Source organism: Corythoichthys intestinalis, chromosome 11 (genome assembly GCF_030265065.1).
Source record: "Corythoichthys intestinalis isolate RoL2023-P3 chromosome 11, ASM3026506v1, whole genome shotgun sequence".
Taxonomy (NCBI): domain Eukaryota; kingdom Metazoa; phylum Chordata; class Actinopteri; order Syngnathiformes; family Syngnathidae; genus Corythoichthys; species Corythoichthys intestinalis.
The window spans coordinates 23,544,232-23,570,032 of NC_080405.1; the positions used below are offsets into that span (position 1 = coordinate 23,544,232).

At 39.5% G+C, this 25,801-nt stretch overlaps 1 protein-coding gene across 1 annotated transcript in view; it reads left to right on the top strand.

Annotated features, from left to right (window-relative positions):
• LOC130924415 (short transient receptor potential channel 7-like) overlaps positions 1 to 25,801 on the top strand; it is a 99,793-nt gene that overhangs the window by 14,135 nt on the left and 59,857 nt on the right. Inside the window, exons 3-6 of the mRNA XM_057850966.1 lie at positions 10,078 to 10,260; positions 14,618 to 14,782; positions 18,602 to 18,818; positions 20,036 to 20,269. Coding sequence (XP_057706949.1) covers positions 10,078 to 10,260; positions 14,618 to 14,782; positions 18,602 to 18,818; positions 20,036 to 20,269 — 799 coding nt within the window. The remainder of the gene's footprint in view (positions 1 to 10,077; positions 10,261 to 14,617; positions 14,783 to 18,601; positions 18,819 to 20,035; positions 20,270 to 25,801) is intronic.

Here is a 25,801-nt window from a genome sequence, read left to right on the forward strand (position 1 = left end):
TGATGGATTTTGTTCCAACCGATAACGCGCAGAGAGTTTAACCAATGAACTTCCTGCTGAAACAAGCAGCACCTGACAAAGTTTAACTGATTACACCTGTAAAAGATCTAATTGGTGAAAAGGCGTTCTCTTCATTGGTTGGAAAGCAAACCTGCACTCACTAGGCCCTTTCTGGAATCGGTTTGACACCTGTGCACTATACCATTTTACAGTGTATATTAAGTGGTGTTGCAAAGGTACCATTTTTGGCCCCGATACTAATACCTGGCTGTGCAGTATTGGCCGATATCATACCTGTTTCACATTGTTTGAAATTCAAATACAGTATAGACTAGAGATGTCCCGATCGATCGGGTCCGATCACATCATTTTCAAAGTATCGGAATCGGCAAAAAAAATATCGGCCATGCCTTTTTTAAATATATATATATATATATTTTAATTAAAACGTTTTCTAATTGTATTTAACGTTACAAACATAATATGTTACACTCATCCAGAGTCTTTAGTTTAGGCTTAAGGTAGGGTTATCAAATTTATCCCAATAACGGCAGTAATTAATTTTTTCAAAAATGTATTACATTAAAATATTTAACGCAATTAATGCATGCCCTGCATGACCCACCCACGCATTGTCGCGCTCAATCCGTAATGGCGCCGTTTTACCTATATAGAGAGATAAAAGGCAGTATAAAATGAGTAGAGTGAATTTTGGCAGCCTTTTAAGCCTTTTTTAAATTAGCTAAAACCTTACAATCCCTCTCCCTACAATTAGAAATATCATGGGAAGCAATGAGGGGAAGCAAGGTAACAGATGATCTTTTTCTTAACACCTTATATTATTTCCCAATGCAGAGAAGATATATCAATTGGTAGCGCACAGTCATGGTTCCACTTCCCATCATGCATTTGGGCATGGCTGCAGTATCATTTACTGAAAGCTCAACAAATACACTAGATGGCGATATTTAGTCACAATATACAAAGTCACAAGTCTTTCTATCCGTGGATCCCTCTCACAGAAAGAATGTTAATAATGTAAATGCCATCTTGAGGATTTATTGTCATAATAAACAAATACAGTACTTAGGTACTGTATGTTGAATGTATATATTTTTCCGAGTTTTATTCATTTTTTTCTTAATGCATTGCCAAAATGTATATGATCGGGAAAAATTATCGGGAATGATTGGAATTGAATCGGGAGCAAAAAAAAGCAATCGGATGGGGAAATATCAGGATCGGCAGATACTCAAACTAAAACAATCGGGATCGGATCGGGTGCAAAAAAACATGATCGGAACAACCCTAGTATAGACACAAAGTGACTCCAGATGAACTTTTTATTGCATACCTGGTATGTGTTTCAAAACTGCAGCTATCACTCCAATCCTCAAGAAACGACCACTCCGACTTCAATAACTTCCGCCCCATATCCAAGCTCCCTTTCATTTCCCAAATCCTTGAAACAACAGTCGCCTCCCAACTCCACTCTCACCTATCCCAGAATAACCTTTATGAACAGTTTCAATCTGGTTTTCGCCCACTACACAGCACTGAAACAGCACTCGTTAAAATAACTAATGACCTCCTCATGGCAGCTGATTCTGGACTACTCTCCATCCTCATCCTCCTAGACCTATCTGCAGCCTTTGATACTATTAGTCACCCCACACTCCTCCACCGGCTTTCCACTATCGGCATCACCCGCACCCCGTTTAACTGGTTTTCTTCCTACCTTTCTGAGCGCAGCCAATATATCCAACTAAAGTCATTTAAATCTAAACCCTCCCCTGTTACCTCCGGTGTGCCTCAGGGCTCTGTCCTGGGGCCCCTACTTTTCATCATATACCTACTTCCCCTTGGCAATATTTTTCGTAAATTCAACATCCACTTACACTGCTATGCCGACGACACCCAACTTTACCTCAATTCTGAACCCTCCTCCTCTCTCCCGCCCTCATCTCTGACTGACTGTATCACTGAAATAAAAATCTGGTTTACCCACAACTTACTAAAACTTAACAGTAGTAAAACTGAGGTGCTCCTCGTTGGTTCTAAATTCACCCTCTCAAAAAACCATAACATTTCCTTTACCATTGGCAACTCCACTGTTTCACCTCCCCCCCAAGTCAAGAGCCTAGGAGTAATCCTAGACAACACACTTTCCTTTCGATCGCACATCTACGTATAACATCACCCGGATTTCCCACTTTCACCTCCGCACCATTAATCGCCTCGGCCCTTCCCTCACCCCATATTCTGCTGCAATTCTGGTCCACAGTCTTGTCACTTCCCGCCTGGAGTACTGCAACTCTCTCCTCTTCGGCCTCCCTCATAAAACTCATAAACTACAACTGGTCCAGAATTCAGCTGCCCATCATAACCCGTACCCCATCCATCCACCACATCACTCCAGTCCTCCAACAGCTTCACTGGCTCCCGGTCTACTTTTGAATTCAGTTCAAAGTTCTCCTCACATTCAAGGCCATCCATAACCTTGCCCCTCCATACTTGTCCGATCACATTCATGTTACTACTCCCTCCTGTGCCCTTAGATCCTCCTCCTCCATACACTTGTCTGTCCCCCCTGCTCGCCTCACCACCATGGGGAGGCGACCGTTCAGGCGCTCGGCTCCCCGGCTTTGGAATTCACTTCCACCCGACCTCAGGAACACAGATTCCCTCCCCCTTTTTCAATCAAAACTCAAAACTCACCTGTTTAGACTAGCCTATCCACAATAATCAATAAGTTCTGTTTTTTTAACTGCCCATATATCTCTTTTAGTATTTTAAATGTACTTAAACGTTCTATACATTCATTTTCTGACTTTTAATATGTTTAAATGTTTTAAATGATTGTACGGTGAACTTGAGTCCCAGAAAGGCGCCTTCAAATAAAATGTATTAATATTATTATTATTAATAGTTAAATAAACCTTTGGCTCTCAAAGGCCAAAGTAGTGCTAAATTTGTGAAATTAAAACATGTATAATACTAGCCCAACAGTAAGAAAGTAAAAATACAATGAATGAATAGTGAATACAATTTTGTTAAACCCTGAGTTTTCACTCTCAAAGGCCAAACAGTGCAACTCTCATGAAATTATACGTAATAATAATTGACTACAGCATCCTGTCTCTCTATTAGCCTCCCTCTCTGTGCACCAGCAGCAACACACACATAGCCACTAAGCTTAGCTTACTTTGCTCAAATCTACAGCACTTTTGAATAGGCTTGCCAACCGTCCTTTGAAATAAGAAATCGTTCCGAACTGGGAATTAAAAGTTGCGTTCCTTCCGTATTGAACCAATACGGAATACAGTGGTACTTCGACATATGATCGCTTCGACACACGATCTTTTAACATCCGACGTATAATTTGTTTCTACGTCCGACGACATGCTCTAAATACGACGATCTATGACAGCACCGCAGTTTCTTTGTTTTCCTGCAAGGCGGACGCATGGTAGATTGTCTTGTGAGAGAAAGCAACATGGGTTACAACAATGTTAGTGCAGGTGGTGAAAAAAAAGGAAAAAAAGGTGATGCTTACCATTACCATTGACATGAAGATAGATATGATAGAAAAATAGGAGCATGGGGTGCGCATCCGTGATATGGCTCGCTCAACAATACAGCCGTAGACTGTCTATGACGGTCCTCCTCCGTTCACCAGTCTTTAGAAGTTAAAGTGGCAATTATTATTGTGGTAACATCGCCAAAGAAATCGCCAGCTTCGTCAGGTTTCTAATCATTTATTCCATCAACTTGTGCCTAGTGTCCCCCGCCCACAGCAAGTAAACCAAGTGAAAGTGAAACTAAAAAGGCTCACCAATTGGGCCAGCCACGCGATGCGTTCAGGTACACCACCACGCAAACACATTCGCCATATTAGAACCCGTTTGTTACATTATTACAGGTATTATTATTATTATTGCTATTATTATATTAGTATTCTGATTTTTATTCATAATGTATTTGTTTTGCTCTTTGTAAATTATGTTTGCAATAGTAAAATCAATATTTATTGAAAATTTAGCGTAGGTTTTCGGGCTGTGGAACGAATTAATGGAATTATATTGTATTCTCGTGTGAAAATCCTGCTCGACATACAACCATTTCGACTTACAAACAAGATCCTGGAACGAATTAACTTCGTATGTAGAGGTACCACTGTATATATAAATAGACACATTTCTATGCATTTAAGAGTTTTGGTGATGTCCCTTTTTTTTTCGTTGCCTGTACGGCTTTGAGCACGAGGAAGGCGTCCCTTATTTCTATTTCTTAAGGGTGGCAACCCTACTTTTGAAACAGGTCTCAAATTACTGCGGCATTTTTTTCAGTAAAAGACAGTAAAAGTAAATTAGATGAAGTGAGCTTACCAGGGTTTGTAGCTCCGGTCCAGCCCCCTTTTCTCTTGGTAGCAGTTGCTGCTGTTGTAGCCTCAAACTCTTTGTGTTCGTTCACGTTTGGTCTTCAAATGTATTATTAAGGTCGAGGTATTGAAACTGGTCGATTTAACTCCACTTTTCGAAACTTTCAGGCCACAAATCTTGTATGCAGCCATTGTATTCGACGGACATTATAAGCTGAAATATTTTCAGACCGCCGACATTTTCCTCTCGTAGTTTGTTTTTCCTACATATAAAAAAGCTGCCCCGGCATTGGTTACGAGCAGCCATTGGCCCACTTTCATTGGTTTGGAGCAAGCCAATAGCAATAGTTTTTTGGCATGCAAAGTGATCACGTGTCTTCACACAACAACTAGTGTAGTGAGCGTCAGGAGAAAAAAAGGCTGTGGTCATGTTTTATAATACTGGACCGACAAATGGTATCGGTGCCCTCTTTGTTGGTACTCACCGATACCGATACCACCATTTTGGGCCGGATCGGCCCCCTTTGCCGATACTGGTATCGGTGCATCTTTAATATTAAGCAATTCCCATTTTTTTAAACAGAACCTGGCAAAACATTTGTCAATATTTCACCGTAAATGTAATTTTATATGTTTGTTCTTACGCCACAAATACATGTGAGCTGCTGGACATTTGTACCTAAACTCAATGTAAATCTATCTACCTGCCATTCTTTACTTTCCGATTACCTTTTCTCTTTTTAAAAGTAAGTTCGTTGAAACAACACTTATTGACATAATTAGTCAATCAGGTTTGGTAATGGTTCTGAATTCCCGTTGAATCTTAATTTTCCTTCTTATCAGTCTATTCTGTACAATTGCATTTGTGTCGGAAGACTCGGGGAAAGCACATTTCTGCTCCAGGATTGTGTGTACAGTGCACAATGCGAGTGCCATAAAGGAATTCCCAAATGAGCGAAAGCTATCATAGCAGTAAAGGGGAGGCTGATGTATTTTTCTATTTTCTCCTCCAATGGATGTAATGGCTGAGATTCCCAATACATTTGTTCACATTGTGTTGTTCAGGTTGATTACACACTACATTGTATTTACAGTTTAATCATCACATGAGATAACAGTGATCTGATAACAATTTCAATTTCGCTGATGAATCGTCTCCTCCCTTATCAGCCCATGTGCTTTTTCTCTTTTAATTTCTCCCTCACCTCATTCATCCGCTCATCCTTCTCTCCGTCCAATCTTGTTTGTCATCCAGCCTCTCCACTCGTCACTGTTCTTCTCGTCTCCAGACAAGTTAATGAGAAGGGCGCACCTAAGGGAACAGAGTTGTGTCGGCGCTCATCTGTCTCATTACCATTTCATTATCACCAGCCTGTCATCTCTCCCTGTCTTTTTCCCAAAAATATTTTTGGTCATCATTTCACTATGGCACAATGTCTGAAAATGGGGAATCTGGGAAGTTTGGAAAAAGGAGACCCTGGCTAGGGTTCTCAAGGGTGGGCAGGTGGTGGAATCCAGTAATGGAGTTGAAGAGCTGAACAGTCCTGTTCACAAATGTTGCTATCCTACTGCAACACAAACATCAGAAACACATCCTGAGGGAAGCCACACGAGATAGGAGGACTGATGAGATGGCGGTGCCTCTCATCCATGTGTTTGTGTTTGTGTCTGGGGGGAGGGGGCATCCGACTGATACAAAATACAAACAGCAAAACAACCTTTACCAAGGGAAAAGAATAATTTTTCTGTGTCTGACCTTGATTTCACTACTCACGGAAAGCTTTGCTGGCTTTTGACATGGTTGTAATCAATCATATGATTCAGTCTCATCCTCAGTGTCAACAACCTGATTAAATGCATATACTATAGTTAGGCTTTATGAGATGTTTGCCCACACAAAAGGGCGGGTTTAATGTTATGAGCACAAAGTCAAGTGCAAACAAGCCGCACAAACACAACGTGTCAGAGCACAGTGATGAGAGCAGTTTATGAAAACATGGATCAGGACTTTCCCTGGCAGCAGAATATTTATCTCCGAACAACATGCTTTCCAAGACAGCACATCAATTTCTCATGAGAGCCCATGGACACATGCAGACACTTAAACTCTCAATCATTTGGAGGGGCCTCACCAGGATGAGGGGCAAATGAAGGTGATGTGATCTACAGTAAGCTAAAATGCATGTCACTACTAATTGAGGTTGTTTAAAAAAGGTAAAATATGCAAGTTGTAGCTAAATCCTTAAACAACATTTTTTAACAAAAAATGAACATGAAAGAGTGATGTTAGCCTTTTTATAAGAATAACACAACCTATGCTTTTTGGTAAACCCATCTTCACACATCCTGCATGACTTCACTTTATATTTCAGTCACTCAACAGTAACCGTTTTCCCTCTACTTCACACAACTGGCTCCATTTTCATTCTCACAACAGAATTTCTTTATCTCAACCTCATGCCCCACGGCACCAACCACAGACCCTGAATCGTGAGTCTAATTTCATACGTACAGTGTATCATAAAAGTGAGTAGACCTCTCGCATTTCTGCAGATATTTAAGTATATCTTTTCATGGGACAACACTGACAAAATGACACTTTGACACAATGAAAAGCAGTCTTTGTGCAGTTTATATAATAGAGTTAATTTATTTTCCCCTCAAAATAACCCAAAATATAACCATCAATAATTAAACGCCTGGCAACAAAAGTGAGTAAACCCCTATGAAAAAACGTACATCCCTAAATGTCCAAATTGAGTACTGCTTGTCATTTTCCCTCCAAAATGTCACGTGACTCGTTACAGGAGTGCTGTCTGCATTGCTGCAGCGATTGAAGAGGTGGGGGGTCAGCCTGTTAGTGCTCAGACCATATGCCACACTCTACATCAAATTGGTGTGCATGGCTGTCACCCCGAGAGGAAGCCTCTTCTGAAGACAGTACACATTAAAAGCCCACAAACAGTTTGCTGAAGACGTATCAACAAAGCATATGGATTACTGGAACCATGTTCTATGGTCTGATGAGACGGGTGGGCTTTCTTGTGTACCGTCTTCAGAAGAGCTTCATCCTGGGGTCACAGCCATGCACACCAATTTAATGTAGAGTGCGTCGTATGGTCTGAGCGCTAACAGGCTGACCCCCCACGTCTTCAATCTCTGCAGCAATATTGACAGCACTCCTGTAATGAGTCACATGACATTTTGGAGGGAAAATGACAACCAGTACTCAATTTGGACATTTAGGGATGTGCGTTTTTTCATAGGGGTGTACTCACTTTTGTTGCTAGGGGTTTATACATTAATGGCTATATTTTGAGTTATTTTGAGGGGAAAGTAAATGACCTCTATTATATAAGTTGCACACAGACTACTTTTCATTGTGTCAAAGTGTCATTTTGTGAGTGTTGTCCCATGAAAAGATATACTTAAATATCTGCAGAAATGCGAGAGGTGTACTCACTTTTGTGATACACTGTATAGGTGTACTAACCTGATGCAGGTCTTTTCATGCAAACATTACTTAATAATAATAATAATACATTTTATTTGTAGAGCGCTTTTACCAATGCTCAAAGACGCTTTACAGTAGGAACAGAAACAGCAAACAACGTGGACAGAACAAAACAAGAAAATAATTATAAGTTAAAAGCTAGTTTAAAAAGGTGAGTTTTTAACAGTTTTTTGAATGTGGGAAGGTCTGAACATGAACGAATGGGTTTTGGGAGTGAGTTCCAAAGGGAGGGGGCGGCAGCGGAGAAGGCTCTGTCCCCCCTAGTTCGGTGTGTTCTTTGTTTGGGCGGTGCGAGGATGTTTCTGTTAGAAGAGCGGAGGTGACGGGAAGGGGTGTGGGGACAGAGAAGGTCTGTGAGGTAGGGCGGGGCCAAGTTATTGAGTGCTTTGTAAGTGAGAAGGATGATTTTGAACTGAATTCTGTATGAAATAGGAAGCCAGTGCAGTTTGTGGAGGACGGGGGTAATGTGGTTCCTATAGGGGGTCTGGGTGAGAAGGCGTGCAGCAGAGTTTTGGATATATTGTAGTTTTTTGATGAGTTTGGATGGAGAACCGAAGAGAATGCTGTTGCAGTAGTCAAGTCTGGAGGTTATGAAGGCATGGATGAGGGTTTCAGCAGTAGAGAAGGTGAGGGAGGGGCGAAGACGGGCTATGTTCTTGAGGTGGAAGAAGGCAGTTCTGGTGATATGGTTGACGTGGTGGTCGAATCTGAGTTTATTGTCAAAAATGATACCAAGGTTGCGGGAATGTGTTGAGAAAGGCAGGGTGCAGTTGTTGAGGGTGAGGGAAAATTGACTGTCTATGATGTGGGCTGCAGGGTCGAAGATGATTATGTCTGATTTGTTACTGTTGAGTTGAAGATAGTTTTCTTGCATCCAGGAATTAATTTCACTGAGGCAGTTTTGAAGTGTGGATTGGGTGCTGTGCGAGATTTGTTGTGTGGTTATGTAAATTTGGATGTCGTCAGCGTAGCAGTGAAATTGGAGTCCATGTTTGCGGATGATCTGACCAAGGGGGAGGATGTAGAGAATGAAGAGGAGGGGACCTAGAACTGAACCTTGGGGGACACCTTGTGGTAGGGGAGCAGGAGGGGATGTGCAATGATTGATGGCGATGAATTGTTGTCGGTCAGTGAGGTAGGAGCGAAACCAGGAAAGTGCGGTACCAGTGATGTGTAAAGATTCTAATCTGGAGAGCAGGATGGTGTGGTTGATTGTGTCGAAGGCAGCAGTGAGGTCCAGAAGGATGAGGATGGTGAGTTGTCCGGAATCCAAGGAGAGAAGAATATCGTTGGTTATTTTGAGAAGGGCTGTTTCGGTGCTGTGCTGTGATCGGAAGCCAGATTGAAAGAGTTCAAACAGGTTATTATTGGTGAGGTGGGTTTTGAGTTGAGAGGCCACGGCCCTTTCCAGGATTTTTTACTTACATTCTTATACACTATACATTCTACCCTGAAGTCTTGTCTTTCTCTTTTTCTTGGGAACAAGCATGATTGTTATCGAGATAAAGACTCATGTTATGTCTCATAGAGAAAGTATGCTTAACTTTTGGATTATTATCATTACACTGCTAAAATGTTAGATTAAATGAAAAATATAAATCGGACAGTATCTTCTGGTTGCAATGCTTCCAACTGTTTTTGTTGAAAGTCATATAATGTATTGTTGATCTGTTTTTATGACTGTCCCAATTATTATTTATTTGATCATTATTTACTCTTTTAACTCCAATATTGATTTTATTCATTCAGCTGAACAGACATAAGTGATTTGGTCCTGTTCATTTATCTTCTTTTTTTTATTCATTTTTTTTCATACCCAACATAAAACAGGAGACTTTCCCCACTGGCAAACAATATCATGAAAACCACTAGCATATTATAGTATTCCTTTTTATAATGTCAGGCAATATTTCATAAAGAAGAGTGAAACAAATCCCAATATAACCCTGTCTAACCTTTACACTTATATTAAAAGAATTTTGTATTATATTATATTTGTACTTTTAATAGATGCAAGCCTAGGCGATCATTTGTGTGATGGCAATGATGCTTATAACTAGGACAATTCAAATTCAATTCAGAATCAAATGAGTCAAAGATTCTAAACCACATTGTGATGAATCTGTAAAAAATATACTGAATATGACATTTAGTTCAGCTCTATCTTCCTCCCACTTTTCAGAATGATTACCGTAAGCTGTCCATGCAGTGTAAAGACTTTGTGGTGGGGGTGCTGGACCTTTGTCGGGACACGGAGGAAGTGGAAGCCATTGTGAACGGCGATGTTGACCTGTGTCCGCCAAGCCCCTACAACCGTCCCTGCCTCAGCCGTGTCAAACTGGCTATCAAGTATGAAGTGAAGAAGGTAAAAAAGTCGGACACGGTAATTTAAGCACTATCAGGCGCACCTGCCAACCACCAAATCTGATACGAAAACAGCATTTGTTCATAGATAAAGCGTACTGGACTATAATCCGCAGCTGTCCTCACTGTATTATGGGATATTTACACCAAAAGATATTACCGGTACCCCTTTATTTGACATTATATGAATGTCATAAGACCAAATGAACCACCATGAAGCTTTGAACCAATTGGCTGCAAAGCTTCATTGCTTCAAGAAGCTTCATTTGGCCATCACTGCTCCCTTGGGGGAGATAGTCAACCTCTGATGCCACCTGCTGTCAACACTGTTGTTGTCCAACATGCCTCCTAGCATGCATTGCAGTGCTACAGATGTAAAAAACAATCAAAATTCATATACTGTGCTAAATATTTCTTCACTGACTGTTCCAGTTGTTTCATTAATTGCTAGTTATGGTATTTGGTAACACTTTATTTGACAGTGGCGCCATTAGACTGTCATTAGACTATCACAATTATGACATGACACTATCATGAGCATTAATACATGCTTATAACAGATGTCATTTAGTGTTAACCGGCAAATTATTTTACTTTTGAATGGATGTAAAAGATCCAAGCTGAACATAAATGGAGTTAGTGATGACACTTAATGACACAAGCATTCAGTAATAATTATAGTGTCATGTCATAATTATGACGGTCTTATGACAGTCTTATGACACTGCTGTCAAATAAAGTGGTACCTATTAACCCAAATAAATCAACAAATAAACTGCACTGCACTGCACTATAAACTACAGGATTCAAAATGAAGGAAAAAATTAGCGGTTCTTTGACCATTAAGACTTGAATTTCAGACTTTTTTTTTTTTGTATTTTGTTGCAAGAGCCAACTTGCCAAATGGAATAGGAAATATTAGTCCTCCATCTTTCACACTACTGACACTTTATTACACAATCTCATGAGATTTATTCAAAACAGCTTTATTAAAAATTATGCCCTCACGAAGATAATAATGGTCAGTTGGAGAGATATTACTTTAATTACTCACTAGGGGATGCTCATTAATATTTCACTCCTGTTATAAATAAGGGAGACAAAATATTGGAAATACTTTTCTATGGGCTGTTTTACATAGTCTGTCAAATCAAGCATTTTAATCCAGGTGATCCTAAGTGAGGCTTCAGACTGAGTTCTGTCTCCTACTCAATTGCTAAATCCAAGAATACCCGGACCTTAAAGTTAATTTCCCGTTTTTACTCCGTTGCGAGAATCTTGACACTCAGACTCGTCGCTTTTTTAACGGTGTTTTGCCTGTATTTTATCTGAGTTGTACACCCCAGTTTGAATGCCTGATTTTCATGTAATAGACATCAAATTACATAGTTTTAAAACTTTTTCCACCATTAGCGTGACTCTTGATATTTCATCATCAATCTCATGTTAAAGTGCTTCTGATTAACGCCAAATTAAGTCCAGCTGTTCTAGTAAGCTTTTCCTGACATTTTTTCAAGATTTTTTAAATTCTGTCTACCGTAATTTCCCGAATATAACGCGCACTTTTCCCCCCCCAAAATCGACTTGTAAAACAGCCATGTTGTGTTGAAGAAACGTATGCAGCGATCTGTTGCCGACCATTATGGAACATGACGTCACCATTTTGTTTCGGTCGTGGCGAGCTAGGGAAGGAGTTGGAGGGGGACTATCAAACAACGGAGCTAATCCGCATTGCTTTATTGACATTTAGGCTGCAACAAAATACGCTAGCAATGTCTGTCTCACATGCAACCCGCGGAATATAACTATCTTTCCGGCTGTTCCCTCAACAAAATACCTCCCCCCGGGAACTATACAACGTGTCAACATAAGTTCCGCCGGTGAATTCTGTTATAACTCATCACACGGTAATACTTCACTCTGATTGTTCGAATGATTTCGTCTGTGTTAAATTCTGCTTTTTTCACTCTTCATAAAGCACAGAATTTAGTTTCTTGAACTCATTTGAGTCGACATTTATTGCAGCTCCGCAATAAAGAGAGACAAAACACAGACTTTCTGTGTCCTTCAACTATATATGTCCCTTGGGAAACTCAAACCCAAAAAAGAATAGTTCCTCTTGTTAGTCTACAGCGATTGGCTCTCACGGATTTCCAATTTACGTTCTCACTTTCATTTTACCGTTTCTATCCATGGAGGAAACATTTAATCATCATGATGAAACGAGCAAGTTATACAGCAGTCTTTAAAAGAAAAGCCACATCTGTTTTGTTTTCTCCTGGATTCTGGTAAGTTGGAGAAGTTGTCAAATCATATTATTACCGTACATATTGTCATTTTACGGTAATGTTTTGAACTACCAATGTGCTATGCTTGTGCTGTGTTTCACCAGTCAGTAAAATGACATTTCTGTATCTGTACACGAGCTCTGTTTTCTTGTATTCTTCTATTTATTGGTGCTAAAATTAGGGTGCGCGTTATACACGGCTACACTAATTTTCCCTCGATTTTACAAGTAAATTTGGGGTGCGCGTTATACACGGATGTGCCTTATATTCGGGAAATTACGGTAATTTTGCCTTTTTTTTTTTTTTTTTTTTTCTAAATATACTTTTTAATGGCTATAATTCCATCCTTGACTAAGGTGGATAAGGACTCTTTGTTAGAGGTTAAAACAATGGTGGAAAAAATGTTTTGAAATTTTTTTTTTTTTTTTTCCCCATTTATAAAATAGATAAAAATCTGGTGTGTAGACTTTTCGATACGTATTCAGCCAAATTTAGGGATAAAAATCAGTCAAAATCAGCCACGGGCAGCTTAACGCAAGCTCAATTCAGTTTTGCAGTCTGAATGCAGAGGGGATGTTTTTGTGCTTTTTGGATGTATGTGCTGGGAATGTATGATTTAGCCTGTATACCAGAGTGTAAGTTAAAGGTTGCTGGAAACCAGAAATCATTTTCAAGGCATTTGATTAGAGGAAGACCACTCAATGAGATATCTGAGTGACTTGGCCTTTTAGACTGCAGCCACATTCATTCTAGACCACCTGTAAGTCACCGCATGCTGGTAAGCTGCTCTATACCTTTCTTTCCATGTGCAAGACTCTTTCATTATGTACAAGGTCTTCGGAGTTTTCCATTGCAAACTGGACTCTATGCTTGATTAAATGTCAGACCAATCACCAATTCCCATTACTGATATCTCTGTTTTTTTCTCTCACACACAGTTGAACTATGTGACCTTCTATCTTCTCTCCTCTGACAAATCCCTCATTTATATATGCACATGTAGTGCGTTAGCTAGACTGTTTATGTCTGACTTAATTTTGTACAAGCAAGCATGACCAATACTCGGAGATAATTGCACAGGAGACAAACTCAAAGGGAGGGGGCCGATTGCCATGGAAACCAGGTGGCGCATGACTGTTTGTGATGCATGTTGCTGCTTTCGGGGATGGGAATTGTTTTGGGTCAATGCGTATAAATCAATGTGCTGAATGGTCAGTGGAGTGTGTGTTTTGGAAAATTGCCGCATCCAAATTAGCACAGATTCACACTTTATGAAAATGATGAAGCAGACTCATGGATAAAGGACAAAAGGTTAGATTGAGAGTTGGATTAAATTTAGTGTCGTTTTATCAATTTGACACTCAAATGAGTGCATTTGACTTTAACTGCTGATTACTATAGCTAATTTGGACCCAAACTACTTCCCTTTTCCAATGGTCATGTGATTTTCTGTGTGAAATAGAGGAAAAGTTCAAGGCATGTGTGTATGTGTAGTCCTTATGAGCCCATAATGTCTATTATAATTTCGATGGTTAATTTGTACCATTATGGTGTAAGAATTTAAGACCAAAAAATGGAATTAACAAGGACAAAGTATCTATTTTTTTTCATGCCATGTAATCAACTTGAAAATCAATAAATGTCAGCGGCTCTTGATTGTCGTATGGTGACACTGAAGTATTAAGCAAAGTGTTACTGGTTCCTTTTCTAGTTTTTCTATTTCAAATTTTCAGTTAAATGCTTAGGTATTAGTATAAGCAGATTAGTATATCCTGGTTTTATTTCTTAAGGGTTTTTAATGTTTTCAGATTTTATCTGTTTTATTGTCTTATTTGCTGTCTGACTTTTATCGTGATGCGTTTTTTTTTTTTTTTTCTGAGATCTGTCTTGTGACGGTTTAAAACAAGATACAAAGCAAGAAAGGGAATGAAAGAACAAGAAAGATTAATTATAAATGTCAGTCTGTACTGCATGTGCCAAAAAACAGCATTTTCCAGTCATTGCCTACTTTCTGAATTTATAATGAAATTACCTGTTAAAAAAACACTCTGTTTGGTCCTCTCTCCTTAGTTTGTGGCCCATCCGAATTGTCAACAGCAGCTCCTGACTATTTGGTATGAGAACCTTCCTGGTCTCCGGCAGCAGTCAATTGGGGTTAAATGCTGGACTGTGCTGGGGGTGACTGTTGGTCTACCGTTCTTAGCTGTTGCCTACTGGATCATGCCATGTAGCAAGGTGAGCACACCCACCCATTCACTGTTTCCTTAACCATCAAGACAATATTTTAAAAACAGTTGAATTCGGGAATAATAGAAATTACGGCATGGTTTGTTTTGTCTGGTCTTGTATCCCTTGCCTGCATTTGGTAGATTAGAATCTAAAGTGACAGGCTGTAATATGACATATACTCATGAGGTGAGTGAGCTGTTATGCAAATCTCCAGATAACTTTGATTTATAATCTTTTAATCCTCGGCGTTATCATTATAAATTTACCACTGTCCCGCATGTGTGTACATAGGTGTGCAGTAGGATTCATAAACCCTGCACGGGACCTCTTAAGTGCTTCAAATGTGTGACTGATTAATTTTTTAGACAAGGTGAGAGGGGTGTTTGCTTTCAGAGGTTTTTCATGCTGAGAGTGAGTAAAAGATTAACTTTGGGTTTAATTGTGCAATCATTTTCATAAATGTGAAAGAGATTTTGTTATATATCTTCGAGAAAAATGGAGGACTTCTCTGGAAATATTTAGCTGAGAGTTTGAGGAATTCTTATCATTTGTATATGCATGACAAATAGGATTAATATTACAGTCCAGCCATAGACTTCGTACTGATATTGACGGGTCAGATTCGACCTTCACTGCGCCACTTCCTTCAAGTACGGTGCCATCCCACAATTCGCTTCAGTTATTCGCATTCGGTCGCAGCGACACATACAGCGATCCAACGCCGGATTTATGTTGAAAAAGTACGAAAGCTGTACCATATACAAACAGGAAGGATCTTCTCAGGAGTGATTAGTTCCGAGGATTCAAGGTAAATTATTATATTTTTCGTTTTTTCACAAGAGTTTTCAATGTAAAAAGCTCTTTGTTGTAAGGCTGCTGCCACATTGACTAACAGACAAGCATCGACATTTTTACGAAAAATAAATGCTAACTGCACCTTTTTTTGTGTTGCTTTTAACCAAGAATCGGGACTATTTTACATCAATTTCTATAAAGAATTCAGGGATTTAAGCATTTATTCACAAGAATTTTCAACGAAAAAAACTCTTTGTGATTCTACTTGGTCAGCTTTGACGGCCACGCCAACAATGCAGGCCCCTTATTAATCAACCCCGCGCCCCGTGTCCTGTCAATATCATTATGAAATCTATGGTCCAGCTTTGTCAAATGTATTGCTTTTGTCTAACTATCTTTTATTGTAGTTTTGGGTTCTCGCCCTATATAGCTGCCCTGTTTTAGACCCTGTTTGTACTTTTTCTAACTCGTTTCGTGAGAGATTTAAAACCAAGGCGCCACAAGAGAGAATCCATGAATCAAAACCCACGTGCCCGACATGAAGGTTGTAGTGTTTTTAAGGGACTGTGGGATCATGAGGCTTCAAATACCCTGAACTGAGACTTTGAGCCTCATCTATTAAAATTAATGTTCTCTTTTGTTGTAAACATTTGAAAGAATTTTGAGAACATCTGTTACCATAGCTTTGGGGTTATTATTGCCAGTGGGCAGAGGTGGGTAGAGTAGAAAAAAATTGTACTCAAATAAGAGTAGCGTTACTTCACAATAATATTACTCAATTAAAAGTAGAATTAGTCATCAAAAATGTACTCAAGTACAAAAAAAAAGGTATAATACACAAGTAATTAGTAACATTGTGAGTTACTGCTTATTCTTGTTTTTTTTTTTTTTTTTTTTTTTTTTTTTTTAATAATGGTATTTTTTTGTCTCAGTACAAACTTATCTATATGAACTTTTGTTATAATGATACTGCATAATTAATAACCCATTACAGAAATACAAAAAAAATCAAATCAAATCATTGAATTCCAGCATTATTCATTCCCAGAGCATGAGTGCCCCTCTCATGCTGTCAAGGTTTAGGGTTTGTCCATGCAGTCCATGATTAATTTAGAATATCCTTGCATATCTGGTGAGCCTTTCACTTTTCACACGCAGCACATTTTTACTAGTTGGTTGAATTATGCTCACTTTTTTTTGCAAAAGTCATTTACCGTTTTCTGTGTAGGAAGAGTGTATCATTTAAGCAGGGGATGATGTGTATCAATGCAATCAGCACAGCATCTCGGAGCTTGAAGTAATGCTGGTCTCGTGACATGGAAATGTTTCGAGGAGGATTTTGCAAAATGCGTGTTTTCGTGTGTGCACACACATGGCACTGAAACCACAGTGTGACCTTATGTGCTGCAATGCCTGCAGACAGTAGTGGTGGTCTCCTGTGGGACGCTAATATTGAACACAGCAGGTTTGAAGAGTGAATCTGGAACCACGCGCAAGTACAGTATGTTATAGCACATTTTTTATTCAGTTGACACACCTTGGAATTTTTATTGCCAGAATTTTTATTAGCAGAACCCGCTTGCATTTTCTGTCTCCACTGAGTTCCTAATTGTTAAGCATATGCTCTTTTTGTTAATTTTTCCAAATAGTCAAGACATTATAGAGTGAATACACTTTTCAATTCAAATTTTTCATAACTCATCTTCGGCCTCAGTTGCAGCAGAAAACCAGCTGCAAAGCATGATACTGCAACCACAATGCATATGTATGTAGGATAGAGTTCTTTTATTCATGAGAAGTATTTTTATTGTGCCAGACATCCAAAAAGTCCCCGTTGCTTTCATCGGAGCATAACAAATAATCAGATGTGTTTTCGGGATGTGTATGGAAGGGCTGCAACAAACGATTCTGATTCTTTTTATAATTGATTAATCGGACGATTAATTAAACGATAAATCGATTCATCGAATAAATGTCACTTTTTTCAATTACCTTCACAATATAACTTGAAGTAATTTTAGGCATGTGTAAACAACAGTGAAGACAAGATGGATGATTATTTCTTTCAAAAATAAATATTTTATTACAGCTTCCTGACTTAACTGTGGTCTACAATTGTACTGGTTTAAGTTCATAGAACTTGTTCAAGTTTTTTATGAAGGTTCTGAGTATAAAAGATTAAAAAAAAAAAAAATCTCCGTACACATATCAGACAAAAGTCCTGTTCATTCAAATTTTAAAAAAGTGCTGCTGATTGACACTTTGTTGACATTTCTTGAGGGCAAAGCGCTGATATAAATTGTGTCAATGACTGATTTAATTTCTTTAAAACAAACTAAACAACAAAATCAAATAAGGAATAGGCAGACTGAAATAATTGTTTTCTTTATCAAACAGCTGTTCACAAATACAATGCAAATCCAATTTCAAAGCACACTCTTGTATGACAATTTACAGCTTGAATAGGAGTTTGTGTTGAAAGTTGTTGAATGAATGGGTTTTTGTGTGTGGTTTCTTTATAAAAAGAAATGACACTTTACTATCTAACACATGCTATTCAAGTGTCATCAAGTGCTTATATGCTTCTCCAAAAGACAATACAAACGGACACTTAAGACACGAATTGGCATAAGCATTAACTAGCTTAGCACGCCATGCTAAGAAGTAACAAAGAATACAAACTCTACACTTGGCTTCGTTTATTCACCTCTGATGGAGGCACATGGGATCTAACAACAAAAAAGACAATGCAACTCTTTACTTCGTAATATTATTGATTCAGCAACCGAGCAACAGCAGCAGTGAATTCTCTCTCCCTTGCTCGAATCACTGGCACGCAAGCACAGCCTCACATTACACACAAACAAGGACCCAAACGGGACTGGTCATAGCTGCTGGCGAAAAACGATTATCAAATTAGTTGGAAACTAATTTATTAATCGTTTTATTTTTTGCAGCATAGTGTATGGTATAATGATGGTGTAACTTTGTTCGGTGTACTTTAACTTTTTCCTGTCTTTCGTCTTCCAGCTGGGTCAGATACTCCGGAGCCCATTCATGAAATTTGTGGCTCATGCTGTTTCCTTCACCATCTTCCTGGGACTCCTGGTTGTCAACGCCTCTGACCGCTTTGAGGGTGTCAAGAACCTGCCCAATGAGACCATCACAGACCACCCACGGCAGGTGTTCCGAGTCAAGACCACTCAATTTTCCTGGACAGAAATGCTGATCATGAAGTGGGTGTTGGGTAAGTTGTGACAGGTTTATAGGAAGAGACCATTATGGTACTTTTATTCACCATCTTTATTTTAAAACCAGACAAGGCAAGGCAGCACCAACTAATCAAACCCAAGTGGTGTGTTTACATCTTCATGTTGAAGAAATTATTCAGAAAAGATGTTATTTTTCTTGCTTATTGTTTTTTAATGATGTCAGTTATGTCTGCATTGTCACAAAACTTAAAGTGGTGCAACCTTCACAGCAGAAAGATATCAAGGTTGTCACTAAACATAAAAAAAATAGCAACAGAAATATGCATACAAACAAATCTACACCAATTTAATCAAGATGGAGGGAATTTAAAAAAAGATTTGCATTTTCAATTAGATTGAAATCCATATCGTTGGTCTATCTATGATAAAGCAAGCTGAAGAATCCAGTCAGCCTTTTCATAGTCTAATTGAATCTATATTATACATTTTCTGCACCATGATGATAAGCCGGTGTAGCTCCTTCCCAATTTGATATGAAGTAGAATTACACAGCGAATGCATCAGTCAAGTTTTATTTCTTTAAGTTGCCAGCGTGAAGCCGACTTACAGAAGTAGAGTCCTGACAAAAAGCAGGATGGACTTGCGACCTCGGCAGAGCAGCACAATGTGGCGTAATGAGAACAGATAGAGCCCAGTGAAAAACGAAATGGTACTAGACAACAACAAAGGAAATGTGAGGATGGAAAGATAATCAAGTGCAATTTCTGCCAGACTACAGCTGCTTCACTACCTGCTGTTTGCCATTTCATACACACACTCAAACATATTCATATACCGTATTGGGATTCAGACAATGGTTCCATTGTTTATCATATTAGTTGACAGTACTGTGCTTCAATGACAATCTACGGACCCACTATGTGCTTGCGTATAGGTGCATTAAATGGTCAATTGGTTTGGGTAGAACACAGTTATTATGATTCCAGCAGCTTCCTTTCAAGTCACAGTCATTGTTGCAGGGATTACACCGATGGTTGCATCGCAAATAAGCAATTTGTCCCTCGTTTCAGCTTCAAAGGGAGCACACACGTGTTTTTTTTGCTTTTTTTTTTCCCCCAATGACAACATGTTTGAATCTCAAGTGGTGAAGTCTTTATAAATGATGTGCTTAAAAGTGAACATCTGCTTATTTGCGTTCATCTAATCATGAGAACCTTCTGTGTGCTTATGTATTTGGAACTGACATCAACAGGTATGATTTGGTCTGAGTGCAAGGAGATCTGGAGCGATGGTCCCAGAGAGTACATCATGCACCTGTGGAATGTTCTGGACTTTGGCATGCTCTCCATCTTCGTGGCGTCCTTCACAGCACGGTTCATGGCATTCCTCAAGGCGTCCAAAGCCCAGCAATACGTGGACATGCATGTGCCTGATGAAGACCTCAGCAATGCCTCGCTTCCTGACGAGATTGCCTACTTTACATTCGGTGAGCTATTTGCTGTTTTTGCTTTTCAAAGGTAAATGACTTCAAATGTCGTTTAAAACAAGATTTTCAAGATGTTTTACTTGGTGTGTAAGACTCTCACCTTAGGCTACGTCCACACTCAGACTGATAAGTCCTTAAAACTAATGTATATATGGCCAATACCCCATGTCGTTCACACCAATTTACAGTATCCTCATTTTGAGGCCACCTGGAAAGGAGGTCTGAAGTTATCGCTTTGAGTCGTGTTTAACAAACGATAGTGGAAGGATTCTAATTGGTCCTTGTGTCCTTTGATTTTTATCTGAAAGCGGCCCTTGGAGTAAAAAGTTCGGACACCCGTCGTCTATAGCAACGTAAAACAGCCTTTTCCATATCTCATTGTTTACTCGATTTAATACGAGCTGGGTTGTCATGACCCTCTGAAATACAAAGGGGTAACGGAAATTTCGATAAACCTCTCAAATATCGCAAAGAAAGTTTTTACACTTAAGTGTTTTCCAGACATTTCGATATTATCATACTATATATCTCAAAAGCAGACATTATTTGAATGGAAGCAGCAGGATGCGGTGTGAGTTACGAGGTTTGTTTTGAAAAACAGCTTTCAATGGAAGCATGCTCAAGTCCCAATTATACTTTATCGAATTTTTTTAAATATCACTTTTATTTTGCGATAATGTGTAATGGAAATCCCCCAACCAATATCCATGTACTGTATTTTTACATAGTAATCATGTTCATGTGTTCATCTATCCATCCATTCGCATAGGCAGCAGCTGTAGCAAGGAAGCCCAGACTTCCCTTTCCCCACTCCCCAGCTATTTCAAACAACTCCTCCTGCAGGGTCCTAAGGTGTTCCCAAGCTAGCCGAGAGACATAGTCTCTCCAGCATGTCCTAGGCCAGGGGTTTTCAACCCAGTCCTCAAGGCACACTGTGGGTCCTGGTTTTTGTTCCAGCCGATCCAGCAGAGACAGTTGAACCAATGAGGCTTCTGCTAAAACAAGCCACACCTGACTGCAATCAACTGATTGCACTTGTAAAACACCAGATTGGGGAAAAAGTGTTGTCATCTTGTTTGGTAAGAATGAAATCCTGCACCCACAGTGTGCCTTAGTGGAATAGGTTGGGAACCCCTGTCCTAGGCGCCCGCCCGTCTCATCAGACCATAGGACATGGTTCCAGTAATCCATGTGCTTTGTTGACATGTCTTCAGCAAACTGTTTGCGGGCTTTCTTGTGTACAGTCTTCAGAAGAGGCTTCCTCCTGGGGTGACAGCCATGCACACTAATTTGATGTAGAGTGTGGCGTATGGTCTGAGCACTAACAGGCTGAACCCCCACCTCTTCAATCTCTACAGCAATGCTTACAACACTCCTATACAGGGGTCGCGTTAACCGAATATTTTCCGTCGTTGACCGATTTTTTAAAATGGTGACGGAAAAAACTGAAGTCCATCTGTCATTTTGACAGGTTGCAATTCACACCCCAGACCACAGGGTGGCGAGTGAGCATATTAATTAGCTATTGTCTCTCTTGATGCATGACGTCGTTGGCCTTACTCTGAAAAATGTCAAGGCAACTGAGTGTCCGAAGCCCCAAAACGACGATGGTGTTGATAAAAGAGGTGAAAAAAGAGGGACTGCACAAGCGGGTACACAATTCAAGTCCACTCGCACCAGGACGAAAGTGTGAGACAGCGTTCAGGCCACAGCAGTTGAACTGTTAATTTCATTGTTCCATATGTAACCTCATCTGCTTGATGTGTGATGATGGCACGGTGTGGATTCTCTGTTAAGCTTGTTCGGACAGAATATTAATTTAAAATGAATGAAAACTAAATACTATTGAATAAGTTGAAGCGGTATGCAATGTTAAGAGTCTTGTTAGCTCGAATTGCTGTGTCCAGTAGTGATGTGCCCTACTGTGCCGAGGCGCCGATGCGTGTGCCGAGTAAACCGGAAAAAAAAATCTGCAAAGCGCGCATCGAGGCATGTGTTGATCACGCTTGTGGCCACGCCCAAAGCCTCGGAAGGCACGTTGCTACGTCCGAAGCCTCACGAGACGGGCTTCCTACGTCATCGCCAACACATGGTTTCGCGGGTGATTCGAAATAAACTGGCGCACCGAGACGACAATGAGCTGACAGGTGACACTGACACACCTAACTCACGTCTTCAAACCTCAATTCAATTGGATTCGTTTTGCAATGGACGCACCATCCACAACGAAAAAGAAGAGAACATCCCCTGTCTGGGATCATTTTGAGCAGTTCTCTTACAAAAGTTCAAATTATAATAACCAGTGTGAATATATATTGTAAATTATTGGAACAACACAGTGTATCCCTCGTTTTAATGTCTTTCTTCTACTTGCTGATTTTTCAAAAGGTGAAGTGTAAACTTTGTTCTAAAGAACTTTGGTATACCAAGAGAACACTTCATCTATGTTGAGGCATTGTACCCCGGCCTCATCCATCCCTTGCGAAAGACTATTTTCAAAAGAAATCCTATCTAAAAAAAAAAAAAACGCTTACAGCCAAAAACTTTGGAAATGCTAGTTTTCCTCTATAAAAATGAATGAAAGGTTTGTCTTGTTCCTTGTTTATACTGTATGTCAATGTCTAAAACAAAGCAAACATTCTTTCAAGTCGAGCCTTGATCTTGAGCTCGGGTCGGGCCCAAAATGTCAATCATTTACGTTCGGGTCTGGTCGGGTCGGGCCGGACTTCTCTCGCTAACTTTTTTAAAACAAATATACTGTATATTTATTTTATATGGATTTTAAACTAAGGAATACTTGTTATAAAATAAATAGATTGTATAAAACAGAGAAAGGGCGCTGTCATGAGCCACAGGAGAGCCAGTGCATTGTTTGCGCACATGAACGCTCTGGGGCTCTCCGCGAGTCTGCAACTCTGCATCCTTTCCTTTTCGAATTTCGATACGGATATGATATTAGTCAAACATCTTTATTATCATTTGTTTTGAGGGCCGCACCTCTTCGTGAGAAGGTGGACATCTTGAAGTTCATGGTGTTCCTTAAAATGTTCTTATTTTGTTTCAGTGTTCCTTAAGGCAGGTTGTTCTTTTGTGTGTTCTGATCCGAGTCATTAAAATAATGTCATTTAAAAGTATTTTAGTTTATTTTTGTATATGCTGCTGTTCTCTCCTTTTCAGAGAGGTGCGCCCATGAGAGCACAATATCCCACACAGAAATATATTTAACAAACCTATCCAGCGTTATTTCGTTGTGTACATGCATTGATAATGATCAAAAAAGTATGTAGACTATTTAAACATTATGAAAAATTGCATTTTTTTCTGCCAACTCGAAGGAATTAAAATAAATGTCTGTTGCTGCATTTTGCCAAGGAAATGAAGCATGAACTATCCACCTGATAGAACAGACACACAAATATAAAAGATATAAATGTTTATTGAATATGCGTTTTACAGTCTTGTTTAACTGGGAGAATTTGTTACAAAAGACAGGCTTTAATTTGTTATCATTATGCACATAGGCGTCGTCACAAATGTGATCACACAAAACACAACCATTTTCCAAGCAGTGCTCTGTCCAGGTCTGACTAATGCATTGCATCCCCGCATTTCCTGCTTCTGGGTCCTCATAAATAAAAAAATAAAAATTTGGCTTTTTTTCCTGGCTCGGCCATGCAAGTTAAGTTAATTTCTCGGGCTCGGGCTTTAATACACGCGGGCCGGGTCGGGTCGGGCTGGATTTTTTAGGCCCGATCTAGGCTCTACTGTCAAGTAACACATGCACATTCATTCACATCACAACTCCCTGCTGTTTTGACCCCATCAAATCCATGGTATCATTTTAATCACTCTGCCTGTCATGACCTTTATTTTCCACATGATGGCGCAATAGAACAAATGAAGCCTCATGATGCTTCGGCCCAGGAGCAAACCAGTTTGATGGAAAGCCTCATTGCTTCATGATGCTTCAGTTTGCCATCACTGGTGTCCAGCCGCTGTAGCTCTGCTGCTCTCTGTGAACTCTCTATTCAAACAGGTGTAGAGGTGTAGAACAACGGAACGCGCGCGGCTCTTAAGTGTCTCTGTCACGTGACTGTGTCGTAGCCGGTAACGCGCTCGGCCAAATGGACACACAAGTACGGAAGGTGAATTGTGCCAAACAAAGGGTCACCACAATGTCATTATCGTCATTTAAAAAAATTAAGTGACGGGTAAAAATAGATTATGACCGGATTTTTATGACCCTGTCAGTCAAAATGACAGACAACGATAAAATCTAGCGCAACCTCTGCTCCTATAACAACTCACATGACATTTGGGAGGGAAAATGACAAGTAGTGCTCAATTTGGACATTTAGGGATGTACGTAGTTTCTATGGGGTGTACTCATTTTTGTTGCCAGGGGTTTGGATATTAATGGCTATATTTTGAGTTATTTTGAGGGGAAAATAAATTAACTCTATTACATAAGCTGCACACAGACTACTTTTCATTGTGTCAAAGTGTTATTTTGTCAGTGTTGTCCCATAAAAAGATATACTTAAATAAATGCAGAAATGTGAGGGGTGTACTCATTTTTGTGATACTCTGTACATTAGATAGCTACTAATACATATACCGTATACAACTGAAGCCTTAAGAATCTACTCTATCTAGATACCATATACAACTGAAGCCTTAAGAGTCTACTCTATCTGGAACAATAAAAGAATGTAATTATTGCTGAAAAACATACAAACGTACATTAGAACTGTCAACTCCCAAGACTAGGTTTCACATGCATGAAATACATATAGTCATTGTTGTACAATAACTAAAAGGGAAAGTAAAAAAAAATAATTGCAAATGATGGCAATTAAAGCCTACAAGATAAGATAGTGAATGTGAGTTTCATGTTTAAAATATCAGTAATCTGATTTGATCTTGAAAAAAGGATTGTAGTGACTGCGAGGACAAATTTCCAACAACAATCATCATCAAATCTTTCTGTACTCTTCTCGCATTTTTTGGAAAATGAAATCTTATTCATTTTAGGAAATGACACACAACATGAGTATACAGTACAATAAACGACTCCGATGGCATACCCACACAAATGTATATTGAGCCAAGAATCTGCTTCATGCATGTTGGGAAAGTAGAGAATCTTCATCAGTGCTGTCATCTAGTGGCATGACTCTGTCACAACATATTAATGCAGCTCACTGGAAGCAGATGATTTATTGTCTACCCCATTGTGGGTTATCATCACCTTTAACTGCTCTCCATATGTCTTTCCAGGGCCACCATAAGTATTCCCACTAGCCTTTCCGTCTTCCTTCTTAACATGTGCCTTCTGTTGTTTTTCTTTGCTTTATTTACTTTTTATCTAAAGCCTATTATTCTCTCCTGCCTGGTGTGTCTACTCTTAATTCTCACCAGACTCTCTCTCTTTATCCCTCCTCTTTGTTCTCCAAAGATCTCACATCCATCGCTTGTCACTTCCTACCCTTGCTCTGCTTCGTCTCAGCAACACTTTCCCTTTCATCTCGT